Source organism: Mercenaria mercenaria, chromosome 5 (genome assembly GCF_021730395.1).
Source record: "Mercenaria mercenaria strain notata chromosome 5, MADL_Memer_1, whole genome shotgun sequence".
In the NCBI taxonomy this organism is placed as follows: Eukaryota; Metazoa; Mollusca; class Bivalvia; order Venerida; family Veneridae; genus Mercenaria; species Mercenaria mercenaria.
The window spans coordinates 72,703,531-72,720,371 of record NC_069365.1 but is presented as its reverse complement, the minus strand read 5'-3'; the positions used below and the strand labels follow the sequence as shown (position 1 = coordinate 72,720,371).

At 34.2% G+C, this 16,841-nt stretch overlaps 1 protein-coding gene across 2 annotated transcripts; it reads right to left on the bottom strand.

Moving 5' to 3' along the window:
* Positions 1-1,098: 1,098 nt before the first annotated feature.
* Positions 1,099-16,356, bottom strand: LOC128557130 (uncharacterized). 2 transcript variants are annotated; one of them, XM_053543934.1, is made up of 8 exons: positions 15,865-16,356; positions 6,770-6,793; positions 5,787-5,911; positions 5,285-5,596; positions 3,298-3,399; positions 2,841-2,888; positions 2,369-2,440; positions 1,099-1,755 (listed from the first exon to the last, which is right to left on the bottom strand). In XM_053543934.1, exons 1-8 carry the CDS (start codon positions 16,286-16,288, stop codon positions 1,606-1,608), a joined length of 1,257 nt encoding a protein of 418 aa, XP_053399909.1. In that variant the 5' UTR covers positions 16,289-16,356; the 3' UTR covers positions 1,099-1,605. The 2 variants fall into 2 exon arrangements, with proteins under 2 accessions (XP_053399909.1, XP_053399910.1); XM_053543935.1 differs by lacking the exon at positions 6,770-6,793.
* Positions 16,357-16,841: the final 485 nt, after the last annotated feature.

The following is a 16,841-nucleotide window of genomic DNA, read 5'->3' as shown; positions in this document are numbered from 1 at the left end:
CGCCACGAGAACAGATTGTGTCAGTTTTGATTAAACCTAAGAAGCAAACAACTGACATTTATATGAACATTTCCATTGTGTTCAGTGTTTCCTTTAGAATATTTCTTTTCGATAACTCGTCGTAATTCTTTGAAAACTGAAACATACGTAATATTTTATATATCTATCCACGATATTAATTGTTTGTTTCTTTTTACAGAGGTCTACTGGATCGGAGTAAGTGATGTGAACGAAAAGAGGGGACTTGGGTATGGATGACAAGCATGACAAAGCTAAGCCTTACCAATTGGTCACCTGGGGAGCCAACGGCTACAAACGTCAATCATGAGATTGAGAACTGGGTGGTTATCTACAACAAAAACGGCATGTGGAATGATGCCGCATGTGCTCACATGAAATTTTATATTTGTGAGAAATCAGATGAGTATGTAGAATTCCATAGACTTTTACAATGGAACGCTTAAATGCATCAATTAAAGTTTGCGAGAGCATAATTTACTCAGTGTTGTTAGACGTTCTAGTCCTTTGGAATCATTGATTTAAATCAATGTTTATGCATATTAAATCCCGCGTTATGTGATGTCAGAAGGCGTTAGGGTGTTGCTAATTTCTTTACCTCTCATTATCGGACACATTTAAACCAAGTTATCGTATAGCGGGTTAATTCTGCAGGCATCAGTTTTAAGTTTGCAAGAACAGTATTAACTCAGTGTTGTTAGACGTTTTAGTCCTTTGGAATCATTGACTCAAATCAATGTTTATACATATCAAAGTCCGCTTAAGGTATTATCAGCAGGCGTGAGGGTGTTGCTAATTTCTTTACCTCTCATTATCAGATTCAATTAAACCAAGTTACATGTACTTAGCTATTGTTTTGTTTGGTAGCATTCTATGTTTCGAAAAGATCTTCTTAAAAATTTGATTAAATGAAAGTTATGTTATGTTTTGAAGCCATTTATAATCTTTACATTTTATTACAGGTCTTCAGAAATCATTGGATAGTACCGAACTGCATCACAACAATGGCTATGCATGAAATGAAAATCTCTACATTACTTTTATTAACATATAAAATAAACAAGAAGAAAACTCTTTAGACTTTGATTTTCTTTCGGTAATCATATACATGACTTACATAGATATTTTTTTATAAAATCGTTACATAAATATCAAGGGTAAAATATTTTACAGTCACCTACATAGCGAAAAGTCTATGTTATTGTTTGTTGGCAACAAATGCTGACTTTCTATATTCTAACTGGTAAAACAACACCAGCCAACAAGACAAACGTTTATGTTTTCTGTCCATTTAGAAAATTTTAAGATCAGGTTTAAAATATGATTCAATAAAAACTGGGCATTTAATTATTTCTTTACAAGTTCTCTGTTTTACACATTCTGAAATGTAGCTGTAAAATATTTGACCTTGAAAATTAACATGATAATAAAACATAAAATTTAGATGACAACATTTACACTGGTTGGAAAGAACAAACCACGGCACCATTACTAATGCAAAGTTAAAGAATGCATTTCTCTTTATACAGAAACACGAAAATATCAATTGTAAGACAGAATACTTAGTTTGAATTTAACGTATATGCCTCATTTCATTTGAGAATCTAGCCATTCTTCAACAAGTAGACATACACATTTAGCACTATTCGCCATTTTGTGACGCTGAGTTGAACTTGGTGTTTCCATGTATTCTGGACGATTCCTTACAAACTTGTCAAACAGTCTAATTGTACATTCCTAAAATGAAATAATAAAAAAAAGAATATATATTAAAGCGCAAAAACGTTTAGAAATAGTTGATCGGAGAAGAAAATACATTTCGCCTTTAATGTCAGAAAAAATAAGTTTATTTAAGAAATAATTTATAGCAAAAGTGCCTCAACACTATATATACACGAGGGCGTAGCCCGAGTGAAATTATTTGTACGACGTATTAGCGCACGAGTGTATAATCAGTGTTAAAACACTCTTTTGCTATAAATTATTTCGATTATAATATGCCATTAGTCTGAAACAGTAGATAAAATATAGAAGCGCTCTTTCTTGGTCGCAACAAAAACTTTTATGTCACCGCACGTTAACGTGATGTCTGTCAGATATATCAATTACTATTTCGAGACTTTCATTTAGATAATAACAAGTTATTGTACTCCCTGAACCATGAAGTTGTAAGAGTGGGGGTATACTGGTTTCAGGTTGTCTGTCTGGTCGTCCGTCCGTCTGTCCGAGCGTACGTCTGTTCGTAGACACAATCTTGTGCGCACCATCTCCCCTCATCCCCTTGACACAATTTAATTAAACTTCACACAAGTGATCAGTAACAACAGTAGTTTTGCATGGTGCATGTTACCTCTGCTGTTTCCTGTTCCAAACAGAAACTCTTTAGCGTTTCTCTCGTCTCTAGCCGTCTAGCAAAGTATGCCTGAAAGTGAAAGAACGATATGGTTGTCACTGCAAGCCAAACGAATTGCTTCCTCGCATGAAAGAATTCTACACTTCAAGCGAACTTTCGAACTCACAACGCAAGGGTTACACAAAGGATCAAGACAACAATACAATTTATACAGCTTGTGTTACGGGATTGCTCAAGACAACAATAATGATAGTTTATAAGTTTAATGCATCTGGTGTTACACGATAGCTCAAGAGAACTGTTACAGTATTTTAACTGTTGCTTAGTAATAGTTCTGGAGAACAGAAATAGTATACAAACCGTTGTAACGTGATGGCTGAAGAAAACAATAAAATATTCATTATGTTTAATTTTTAATACAGCGGCAATCACATTCTGTTATAAGCACAAGATGAAGACATTTGCCTACCTGGCAGGTTCTGAAGTTATATCGCATGATATTAAGCGAAATATAACCCTGAATAGATAGACGAGTTAAGTAAAAACAATTTACTGACCTCATGTTTTAGGACATATGGTGTAAATCACTTTCGCAGGACGTACAAATGTATGAACTATGCGTGAAAAGATAGACATATTTTAATCTTCTGTGACACAGTTATTCACAAAGTAATTAATATGTAAAATGCAGTAAATCCTTCGGGTTTAGCGGGGTATCCGTACGTATTGTTGTATAACTAATGATGTGTAAGACATTACTAGAATATTCTTTTAAAATCATATGCCCAATTATTAGTTTTGTTTCAATTATTTAGAAATGTAAAAACAGATACAAACGAAAAAGAATAGAATTTCACCAAATACCAATAGCTACCTATTGCATACAGAAATATGTTATATCATAATTGATACAGTAAAAAGGATACAGGACTGTTGGCACCGTATGCTAAAATGTAGAATATTGTTCCCGTCTGCTCAAAGTTTTCAACACTTATTCTCCATGTCTCGTCACGCAAGATGCCTAAAGTCTATCAAAGGGATAATGAATTGATGTAATTTCAATTTGAAAATTAAAATGTACTCCAGGGCAACATGTATATGGGCGTCACTGAAAAGTTACCACTTATATATACCTTTTTATTTTTATCCAGTATGGCCTATGGGTACATATTGTTTTAAAGTGTGTACATTTGAGTACTGTGAATTCACATGGGATAGCTATTGTTTAGATAAGATTTCACGCATAAACGTTTGAAATCTTTCATTAATGAAGGTGACTCAAAAAATCAAAAGTCACAGACCTTAGTATAGCAGGTATGACCTCCCTCTGTATTGAGTACAGCGTGGCATCTGCGTCGCATACTCTGAATCAAACGTTGGATTCTGTACTGAGGAATGGCCTCCCACTCCTCCGTGAGTGTCTGTACCAGCTGCTGACGGCTACCGATCTGACGTCTGCCGTCGTAGACTCTACGTCCAAGCTGGTCCCAAAAATGCTCTATGGGGTCCAGATCAGGTGAGAAAGCAGGCCATGGTATTGTATTGACATTATTTTCCCGCAAGAAACCCCGCGTGACCCTGGCAGAGTGAGGCCGCGCGTTGTCTTGCTGGAGAACGTTAACGTCATTGTGATTCTGTCAGAACGGAAGAACCATTGGCCTAAGCATATTGTCCACGTAGCGCTGGGCAGTCAAAGTTCCATTTAGTACGACGAGAGGTGTTCTGTGCCTCCACGAGATGCCTCCCCACACCATTACACTTCCCCCACCCCAACGCATGGCCTGCCGAACGCATCAATCTGCATATCGTTTTTCACGACGTCTCCAAACCTTCTTACGTCCGTCAGACACATCGAAACAAAATCTTGACTCATAAGTGAATAAAACGCCCTTCCATTGTCGCTGTGTCCATCTTTGATGTAGGGCACACCAATTTATGCGGTTTTGTCGCCGTTCCGATGTCAAAACATTACCTCGGTAAGCGTAACGGGCCCGCAAATCGACGTGTTTCAAGTGTCGGCGTACTGTTGATGCACTAATTCGATCATTATGGATTCCTGGTGTTTCTCTTGCCGTTTTTGTCGCTGGTCTGAACTTGGGTGAGGATAATGTGACGTTCTGTACGCATCGACGTCACCTTTTCACGGTTTGGGCGCGGTCTATCACTCACTCTGATCATGTCTCCTAATCAGTTTCATGATTGTCTGGTGAGAGCAGCCCATACAGCAATTTCACGGAATGACGAAATGACAGTCCGGCGTCAACCATGCCAATGGCCTGATGACGTTGAGCGTCCCATTAACGTGGAATTCTTAGGAAAAATATTCTTGTTTTGAACGTTTTTCTCTTATTCCGTCCATTAACTTTCAAGTGAGATGAATGATTTGCGATAAAAGTTGCGTACATGTCGACTTTGCTCGAAAAAGTCATTTTGCACGTGACTCAAATGGAGTTAGTTGAACTGGACAAAACTTTACACCAGTGACTGCTCAGTTGTGTCAAAAACATCGTCGTGTTATGATAATAACACAGTTCATTTTGTTTTTTAAATTATAAGGTTCAATAGGGTGGTAACTTTTCAGTGACGCTGTATATATTCAATTAAAGTCATTTAAACAGTTTACAAAATATATTTACTATGAAGTGAAAACAGTTCATTATCTTGAAACGACACCACTTCTACAAAAAATCGATGGTGGCAGGAGCAAATTACTTGCATATTTAGAAATTTGATTCATTTCCACATACTTTATGACTAAATTCTTGACTGAGAAATCTGACCGAGTATAGACTGAGAAAAAAAGATACAAATTTATAACCTAGTGCAGCTAGCTGTTGACTGCATACGAGTTGAACACATAACTCGTTTATTTAACGATGAATAACACCAAAAAGATAAAAATAAAATAAATACCTTCAAATATATTTTGAAAATTCCTCTCCATTTGTTTTCAAATAAACAGTTAAGAAGAAGACATATAATTCCTACAGAAATTACACCAGGTATAACAATAATCAGCACATATCCAGCTGGTTGATAAATGTTTGTCCTCTCCTTTCCGCTTGTAGTCAGAAGCAGTAGAAGAAACAGCATCAGGGAAAATAATAGCAAAAATATAAATATGACAGAAATGATCAAGTAGGAGTGCTTCCAAATATGTTGCCATCGCATAAACAACGACCCATTTATAGTTTCTTCTACTTCATCAAGCAGATTTGCTGAAATCTAAAAACAGAAATAATAATAATTTATATACATGTACTTATATAAATGTGGTTTAAATATGTTTAATTGTAAAGTAAAAATATCTCTATAATAGCATTTCAGCTTCGTAGCAACCATCCTTACAGTAGGTAGACGTATGCAATACAGAATAATTTAATACCATTTAATAACATATCAGATTTATATATACCTCAAAACCTGAATTCCAGATCTTGCCTTTGTCAGTGTCCGACAGATGAATCCTATACCTTGATAAAGCCATGTTGCTTGTTTTATATCCTTTGGCAGTAAAACTCAGATGTTTTCCGTTTTTCGCTATTTGGAAGAATTTGTATATACAATTTGAATTCATGACATTCGTTAGTAATTTGGTATATCTTTCCAAACTGTACCTTACTTAAAATCAATGTTTATGATTCAGACAGGGTAGCTTTTTTCAAAAATAGGACACCTGCAGCTTTTTAATGTGCTATATTCAGTAAATAAATCAATGTACATCAAGTGACCCCATTATTTAACATTAAGATATAGAGGATATTTGTTTGTTTTGAGTGAATATGGAATATATCTCACTGAGAAATGAGCAAATTTCAACTATTTTCACGAGCGCGCAGCGCGAGTGAAAATGTGAAAATTTTCTCACTTCGAGGTGAGATATATTCCATATCCACGAAAACAAACAAATTTTCTTTTTATTTTATGCTCAGTTACGTTGAGATGTGCATTTTGCAACACTTCTAATCTCAGCGCGGGGAATAGACGCGCGTAAACAGACATGACGCCAGACATGTTGTGACGTTAGAAAGACGCACACAACATAATGTTCCATTTTATTATTTTTTTTGCTACATAACGTTATGAAATTCTCATTAAGTAAAATAATTTGAATCGAGAAATATACTATAAAGAACAAAGTGCGATTACAATTTTCATCCTGTCTTAAGCAAATAATTTATAATTCATACGCAATGCATGAGGGGGCGGAGCTATATCTCTCACAGTGTGAAAATATAGATTTCATATTTTCACAGTTTGAGTGATAAGATATAAAAATATTTAACTGATAGAATACAGTATTTCATTAGTTAGCATAAAATAAAAAACATGATTTAATTATTTACAACTTCAATTACAAATATTGACATATATATGAAATGTCATAATTTAACATACCTTCTCTGTTATCTGACAGGATTTCTGAAATAAAAGGAACAAACAGGAAGATGTTGAAGATTACTGCCTTTTTATAAAGATACAGTAATTGAATAAGTTATGTTCACAGGTTTGTAAATAAGGAATATCAACTTGCATAGTTTTGGAAAGATTTTTAAAATCTCTAACAGATGAAATAAAACTGACTGTAGAACTTCGTAATATGTATATGGGGGTTACTTCTAAATTTGATAAAAACTGTAAAACATCTTTTGGAAGCATATAATGCAGCCAAGCAAAATAATAGCCGACTCGGTTTGTGTGAGTCTGATCATGAAAGGTAGTGAAATTTTCTGTTCCCTAGTCTGTTTCACTGATCTGTCTTAGCAATACAGAGTCGTTAAAATGTGGTATTAACGCATGGAAGAGTCTAGTCCCTTCACGCTCTTTAGCACCGGTATAAGGAAAATTTCATTATACATGCATTGAATGGAATCTATAGTCCCGAAGGACCAGAAAATTTAACAACACTAAACCCAAGTATGAAGGTCATTTACGACCGTCACACAGCACTTAGAGACTGCTGTTGTGACAGTTAATAAAATCTTTAAGAAGGTCCTTTGCAACCACGTATATATAATAGTAGACAATTTGATTGAGACAGTTCATGAGAGATAAGGAAATGTGCAACGCCTTTGTCAAATATCGATAACGGGTGAGACGTTTCCCCCACCCGCTTAACACAAAAGTGTGAAAACACAGATCTCCTGTCGTGAGGTCTATTCTTGGTCGAGAGGTTTGTCTCCGAGACGATTTGATAAAAATCATTGTTTCTCATATCATACGTTCTCAAACTTTGATTCATAGTTAGAAGTTGGCAGTTACTTGTGGATAACAGGTTACCCCATAATAACAGACGTTTTCTAGACGTTGACTTAAAAATGATACATAATTTTGCATAATGGTATTTCGTTGAAATTTAACGTTTTCACGGACCCTAGGATTTTCAATAAAGACGCACCATAGTAGAGATATTGTAACGCCTCGAACAATGGGGTCTAACCATTTTCTTGTTTTATGAGCTTAGTCATTGATCTTGTGATTTGAACTGTTTCAGTGACATTTTCTTGCAAGCTGACACTAACGAAACATAGACTAGTACAGATATGTGTTGATCTACATAATATGACAGACCAATCACATATTATACACCCCCATGTTCGTTATCTTATCCGAACTATGTTTACTTTTACCGAGAGACAACCGTTTCGGCTTGTTCATATATAATCCTGATTTTGTAACATTTCTCAGAATGCGAATCACTATAGTCTTTGCACAAATAATCTGAAATATTTATAAATGTTTGTTCAAGATTAGTAGCATTCTTTTGTACAATCTGTATTTTGTGTAAATCATCATTATTTTCCAGATAACTCAATGAATCTGTCAAATTTCCTGAAATGATAGGATATGCATCTTTTGCATGGCATTGCTGGATTATTTACCTCTGTTACTAAGCAACATAAATTATCGTTGTCATCTACAAAGATCTTTAAATCTTTTGAACACATTAGAGTTTACCCAATGGTGTATATTTAGATGTTCTTTTCATCTTTACATTTCATAAAATCGCCATTTTTCTGATATGGCAGTGTTCAGCATAGAGTTTAACGTTTTAGGTCACTGTGAGTTAATTTACCCAAAATAACCCTTTTTGACTACTTTGGTAACATTTTTGGGTCATTTTCTCCAGAAAACTGTAAAAAGGCCCGATTTTAGCCATCATTATTCACTTTAGCTCAAGCTTTCAGATGGCTTGTTTTAATAAATTTTCACTTAAATGAACACTATGCTGAACATAGATGTAAAAAAGTTACTCAACAATCAGAAGTTACAGTAATAAATAACAATAGGTCTATAAAAGTCCATTTGATACAACATTTAGTAACATTTTACAAGCAATTTCTACCTACAGTCAGTGTTTTATTTGCACATATGTATTTACATATTCATTACTTATTTAAAGTAAAGTAAATTAATGGATTTTCTTAAGTATTGTTATATCTTATAGATGGAATTTCTGTTGCTGAACATTGTCTTTATATCCGCGTCAATATTTACATGATATGGAAATCAGATCAGTCAGAAGTAGATTAATCTAAAAGCAGATGGGTATTGTGAATTGAATCTTGCATTTTGTACTTGTGAGAGAACGCAGTATTGTTTTGTTTTTAAATTCATTGTAACTCGCTTCGCTACCTGTAAACTATGGAAAGCCGGAACGGTCTTAATCTTATTTGATAAGTTTGTACTTATACTGACAGATTTTAACCATCAATAGACGAATACAATTATTATCAAGAAGAAAGAAACTTGTGATTACATTTGATATCAGTGAGATGCACTTGTTTAATGTGTTGACTTTACCTGTTTTTTTTCTGGAGAATGATATATAAACATTAATAAACATCATTAACTGTTATCCTGAGTCTTATAGTTTCTCTGGTTTAGTTAGTTTTACGGTACACTGATTCAAGGCTATACCCTATTTGCCTTATCGACTACTTGAGTAAAGTTTACCCAGAGTTCTTCAGTACGCCTAGCCTACCCTTCTCCACAACACCCTTTAGTCGTAACAATATGTATTAAAAACTCCAAAATAGTTTCATCCAAATATTAATCAAATTTACGAAGTATTCCATACACAAAACGAACAAAAGCTGCAATGTATTGTATTTTATTTTACATTTCTGGCATTTATTTGCGTGCAACATGTACATGTATCCCAGAAATATCAATGGAAACAGACAAGTCCCAATCAAACAGATTCAAATAACTCAGTTTAGTGCTAAAAGGGCATTTCAGACTACAAATGCGCTTATGCATGAAACATATGATATAATTGTGCCAAATATATGAAAGAACCTTAAGAAAAGTTATAATACGAAGCTATTACATACATAGTTGTTACGGATTTATTAAAACAGTTTCCACTCAAAAATTGTGAAAAGAAGTCGAATGAGTATTTCTTGTAGACAGAAGAAAAACATATAACTAGTCTTAATAGACAAAGAAAAACATTACCTACCATTGTACTTATCACAGTTAAAGTGCTTATGAAAATCAAAACTGGCTGATGTATGAGCGACGGCAAGAACCGAAACATACTTTTAATGTGATAGAATTGAAGAAGTGTAAAACCACAGATCGCCTTACACGACATAAACAAAAATGTTGCAGTCTCGGTTTGACTGAGCGTGTTCATTGACGGTAGTAGAAACACAAGCTACTGTCCACGCACTCTAGCCCCGGGTAGAGCAGAATTCAACATTTACACATATTAAAAGTACCAGAATATAATTTAGAGACATCCGCAGATGTCAATTGTCCTGTCAGATATACTTTGGATGAGTCGCCTATAATTGCTTGAGAATCAGTCATGTTTTGAAAGAAAACTCTAGGATGCATACAAACCTTCCTTTAATCCACCATCATTTTACAAGCAGCAAATTTTCATCCTACGAACATTAAATACGAATTAGAAATACATGTAACTGTAGTAATCTAAATTCTGATTTGTATAATTATCACATTATATCTAGCCAATGTGGCGTTATTACAGAAGACGCCGATTACTATCTTTATCGATGTAAGAATAAACACTCGATACTTACGCCCTCCTATATTAGCACGGACCCCTCTTAGCACGGACGTTCCTCCATATGGGTATTTATGTGGATACTCTTTTGTTCTCTCTATTGTTCTTTTAGCCACGTAAAAAATAGCCAAATAAAAGCTTATGGAATGCCATCAAAGAAAAAGTACAGTTATCTATTGTACCTATAGCCACCTATTAGTATGGAAATGTGGGCTCGTTTTTTATATTCTTAATGACTGCCAGAGTGAACTCTTATTTCATTTTGTTCGCCACTTTGTAAAGGGAACTAAGTGATTTTAATGTTTTGAGTTTCTGTTAGTTTTCTTTTTGTGTTTTTAGTAATGTATTTCAACATAACATGTAATTTACAATCAAGAACTATCTTAGACGTGAAAACTGGCGTCATTAACAAATTATCAACAAATGTATCATTTTTCTTTTTTTCTCTCTGTAATTGCCTTTTCCAACCAAGCAACCTTCGTGGCCGAGAGGTTAAGGTCACTGACATCTCATCACTTTCTGTTCACTGATGTGGTTCGAGCCTCACTTTGGGCATAGAGTTCTTTATGTGAGGAAGCCAAGAAGCAGGTAAACGAAAGGTTGATGGTCCTAAACAAGTTCCCGCCCGTATTGAAATGATGCACGGAGGGGCGCCTGGGGTCTTCCTCCACCATTAAAAGCTGGAAAGTCGACATATGACATATAATTGTGTCAGTGCGACTTTAACTTAACAAAACTGAACAAAACAGGTAAAAATCAAAAATCCTACTATGAGGGAATGACTCTGGTAGTAGAGGAAATATAGTCCAGAGAAGGCATTTGTTTCAAGCTAGTTAGTATCCGGTGCTCGAAAATGTAGTATATGTACACGATATCCTGAAAGTGCAATTTTTGTAACCTATCTGCTCAAGCTGCATAAAAAATTTTGTTTGTTCATTAAGATTACCAATTTACACACTTATAGGATCGGCTGAAGCACAAGCATAGAATTTGCGGCAGAATTTCATCCGCGATACCCATTTGACATATTATATTACATCATTGCTTCGGTCAATATTGAATATTTCACATCATATTCAGTGGCTGAAGAATAAACAATTGTTTTTGTTATATCGAAGTTCCTTTTTAGGCATAACTGTAGAAACCAATATATGACAGAAAAAAAACTTCTAATTCTTAAAGGTCCATTACTAAAACCCGAACGAGTATTATATGAAAACCAGAGTTTGTAGCTGAGACTTCCTATTTACTAAAAATATGGCTCACTGCATCAGATCTGACCAAATAGTCATGTATATGTTCAAGAATAACTAACAAATAAACAAAAAATGTTGCCTATGTCAAACCGAAAGTATGTTTTCCGACTGCTTACGAACCCGTCGAGCATCTTCGGATTTTTTCGGAAGAATCCTCCGAAACGAGGCCATAATTTATAAATAGATGCAAAATATATTATATGCCCAAACGATAACGTGATTTTTACAAACTTAGCACATGGAATTCAACAATTTTGTAACTCACAAAACCTTCATGAAAATCATTCTTATAATACAGGTAATAAACAGCTATACTACAAGTTTGCGGAAGGACAATTCAGGCCCTTCCCGAATAAAAGTGTTTTTTACAACTTCGTCTGCAAACGTTTTCAGTTAATCTCTTTTCAGTATAGTTTTAAGAATATAAATGAATAACTGTCTTACACTGCCGAAACAAAATGTGATTGAAATTTACCTAAATACACTGATTTATGTACATATGGCTACATTAATTTAATAAGATTTTAGACATTAAACACATTGTCTTGGCCTAATATATCACTGTCAATTTTAAACATAAATTTTGTACATTTCATATTTTTCGTGCAAGATGTGTATAATTACCATCATGGAAATACAGTTATTTTGTCGCGCGTCTTTAAACGGATATTCGTTTGAAACAATTTTAAAATCACGTGATCCCGAAGAATTTCCGACCGATTACGGAAAAACGTGAAAGTAGGACAAAATGACCCCCCCCCCCCACACCCCATGTCAGTCTAAGAAAATACAGAAACAATCATTTGTTTCTCTGTTCTTGTGTTGATTTCAAGGGAATATTGCACGGCTATCATAATGTTTAGTACTATATTACAAAATGTGTAGGTTTTTTTTTAAGATTTATGTCTATTCATTTGTCTTTATTTTGCACCTTTAATTTACAAACAACATATTTGATAAGTATCAGGAAACAGCCGTAAGTAGATCTAGCGGAAGTCTCCCTTTTATTTATTATCTTACTCTTCTTTACCTTTGATAAAGAGGCAAATCTCATGTTTTGTTACTTTCTTCTGATTTGATATTCATTTCGATAAACAAGCAACGTTCTATATTTAGGAAACCCACTGTACTATTTTAGACCTTATTTTTTACTATAATGCTTGAAAAAGGTAGTGTTGACCAATCGAGGGAGTCTTAACATTTTTCTGGTTGTATGGCTCATTCTATTACACTAATCTACAAAGTACCCGAAAACAATAGCTCAAAGCCAATAATTAGATGCGGCATAGGTTTAGCTTCTCTGATAATAACATATTATTTAGCAATATATCGGTATATGCTTACCATGTAAATTATTCGTATATGCACATAAGCCTTTAAAGTGAAAAGAACCTATTTAGATACAGTTAGTCTGGTCTGATATATGCCTTTAAAAAGATAAAGGTACAGCTGACGAAAAACTCGGTGCTGTCTGTCAAACCAGATGTCTGTGGTTCGAATCCCTGTCGAGGCACTGGAAATGTTTGAGATCTATCTATCTATCCATCCATCCATCCATCCATCTATCTATCTATCGCTCTCTGTTTGTATGTAAAGCGTCCTTGAACGTGTTTACAGGCGCGTAGCTGCTTTTACGCAGATACGCAGCTGCGTAGTGAAATTCTGGCAAGCATACACAATAAAACTGGCTATTTCATTTGGTTGTAATAAGAAGTCTATATCATGCAACGGAAATTGCTTAATACACAATCAGTGCTTACTTCATATTTTGTTTGAAGTACAGTCAACTGAAGTAATAGCAAACCAGGGCCCGGTTGTTCGAAACTTTAACGGCTGTTAAACTAACCTCCGGTTAAATTTTTATTCATAATACAAGACTTGGTGGGACACACTAGCATGATGTTTTGATTTGATTGTAAAGATTTTCCAGTGTTCAAAATTCTTATCCCATACGTTTGTTTTTCAAAGTCTTCTGAAATGCGGAAAAATAACCCTAAAAGTTAATCAACCGTTAGCGTAATCGCCTGTTAAAGTTTCGAACAACTGGGTCCTGGTTTCTATAATTAGTTGATTTAACGTGCATTGAAATTCACCAATAATATGCCTCGGCTATAACAATTTTGGTACAGTTATTATCTTACTATTTGACTTCTTATTTTGTAATAATCATGACCATGTGAAATATTACATTCATACGCCGTCTGTGCTAACGGTTTTAAAGAGTCAAATTTCTATAATAAAGAAATAATACAATGTCAAAAACAGATAAGTTGTTGGATGAGAAATCGGCAAAGAGACATTTTCAAGACTAAAAGCTTTTGAATAGGACAATTTGTATAACATTGCAGACGTAATTTGCCACGCATAATAATTATTTCGTAATTTTCAGATATCATAGACATATCTTATAATTGTATTTAAATATATGAAATTATCAATTATTCCATGGTCCTAATGCTGTAGAAAATAAAATATTATAGAAATCAAATAATTACACCTAGTTAAATCCTACGCTTATTGCCAAGGTTTGACACCGGTACAATTCATACGATATTACAGTATCTGACAACCAATTCATAGTGAGATAAATATGTTCTTTCTTACAGTTTTTTTCAATGACCTTATAGATCTAGGTAGCTAAATTATATGTATTATATTTCAGAAGACCTTAAACAACATTCTAAAAGATTGTTCTTCAAGATTTCAGTATAATAATTGGTTTTAGATGTTGTTGAGATATATCAACAATCACGCTAAGTTTTATACATTTTTATGATTCAATATTATTGGTAAAATGTTTACCCAATGCTAATGTTAAAGCCTGAAATTTTTTGTGTTTTTTCTTTTCGTGATCTCGCGCTTCTCCGTCATGAGCAGGCGGTAGGCGAAGCGCGGACTCATGATGACAGCACGAGATCATGATGACGAAGCGTGAAATCGAGAATTTTCACATGCGCGAAATCACAACAGCAAAGCACGAAATTGCTCGAGTTTCGCGATCTCACAGTTAAATTATTTCGCGGTTTCGCCACCGCTATCTCGCGCTTTGCATATCGTTAGAGAAAGACATGCATGAAGCGCATGAAGCGCGGGATCACGATGGCGAAACCGCGAAATAATTTAAAAGGTGTAAGAAACATTTTCAGTTTAAAAAATGATAAGGGAAATACCTGTATGGGAAGTTGACGTAATGAAGACGTCGCTATACCGGAATGTTTTCATTATGCAAGGTATCAGTTTCAGATTTGGTACATTTGTATCAGTACTATGAAAATTAGCATGCCTTTGTTGACTAGTCTATGATTCAGTTTGGAGTTATGGCAAATTCCTCGTAACAGCTATTGTATATATATATATATATATATATATATATATATATATATATATATATATATATATATATATATATATATACAGACATATCTCTTGAATGATATATCCAATCATAATGATATTTTTAAAGTGTGTCATCACTAACCATTTGTTTTGAATTAATACTTGCACATATATAACATGGATCACTAAACCACAAATTGCACGTGCAATAGTACGCACATATCTAGTAAAATAAAACATTTTATATAAACAATTAAGAAAGAATAAGGTTTTCTTGCAATGTGTTAGCTTCAAATACACGCTAAAATGCACCGTTTGTCGTTCTTACAGTGATAATTAATCAAGGGGAGGATACACCGACCCATCCCCTACCTCAGTACGTCTGCGTACTACGAAGAATGCCCTAGCTACGCGTCTGGTTTATCATGAAAGGGGCGCTATATAAATCTGACGTAGTATATATACTAGTATGTTGCTTGGTTGCCGTTTGGCGACTGTAAATTTAACTCAGCCTTGTTCTATTTTCTTGTCATTTGGGATCATGCAACACATTCAATTCTGCTATCATATGATTCATGATCTAGCATGTAGAACTCCGCTTAAGTCGGTGCAAGGGGCATGAGGGGTGTTGCACATTTCATCACCTCTCATGAACAGATTCAGTCAAACCGAATCTGCTATTAAGATGCTTGGTTGAGTTCTATGTTTCGAAATGATCTTTTCACATGTTTTATTAATATCTGCATGAAACATAAAAGGAAGACAAATAGGTACACAATTACAGAAGACATAATACTTACATTAACAATTATAAAGGACAATAAAATAAGAGCATGTAGAAAAAGTTACTGCTTTACAATACATACCTTTGTTAATTACAGCGTCAATAATCTTTGTATGTGCTGTTTCTATCTCCTCTTCTGCATCAATATATGTTAAATGTCGAATACATTCCGGAATTACACAAGGTTCAATCTTAACAGGGATAAGATTGTAATCTCCTTTGATTTTAAGATTCAGTGCTTCATCTAATTCGTGTAAACAGTATACACTGTTTATAAACTCCTCAGATAGAACTACGAGCATATACATGCTCTTCGTGATAGCTCTGTACATATTTTCCATTATAGAACATCCCGCTGTAAAGTCTCGTTCATAATAACAACACTTTATCCCATTCTGTTCCAGATTGCCCACGAGCAAACGCACTTCATTTATTTTATTACTTTCATAACACACGAATAAATGGAAATCCTTGTCGTGGGGCAAATCCACATTGTAACGCGCCATTTTCTTCTAACTTTTATACTTTAAATTTCTTTCTGATATTATGATGAAATGAATTATCACTTGTGTCATGCAGGTGTATAGGTAATTGCAATGTAGGATTGTTATTTGTGTTATTGATTGATCTCTTGTACTATATCTTGTTTTTCAATACTTATATTTATTTTTAACTGAATAGAATTATTGGCTAAGTTAACCTTATCAATAGGCAGGTATGATTAAAGGATATTGCTAGTACCAGATCGTGTGGAAATATGTTTTGGAGGTATAATATATCGGAAGGATGATAAAAACTATTTGAAAATAAATAATGCTATTAATGTGTATACAAGTCATACCTTTTCTTATCAATTTGGATATTTGTTCCAAGGTCATGGCGTTTATCTTCAACATGATTATTTTGACTGCGAGAGTAAGTACAATGTTTGACATATCAATAAAATGCATGTCTATATAGCGTAAAACCTAACTAAATATTGAATAATGAAATGAAAAACAGATTTTGATATATATTTACGAAATTAGTGTAAATTATATATTACATTCCTCACTGATT

Bases quoted from the DNA above. Each gene is read 5' to 3' on its own strand.
- LOC128557130 (XM_053543934.1), bottom strand. From the start codon at position 16,288: ATGGCGCGTTACAATGTGGATTTGCCCCACGACAAGGATTTCCATTTA. The intron at 5,912-6,769 runs GTATGTTAAATT...TCTTCCAAATAG, and splicing joins CCTGTCAGATAACAGAGAAG to CGAAAAACGGAAAACATCTG. The intron at 1,756-2,368 runs GTAACATGCACC...ATTTCATTTTAG, and splicing joins TGGAACAGGAAACAGCAGAG to GAATGTACAATTAGACTGTT.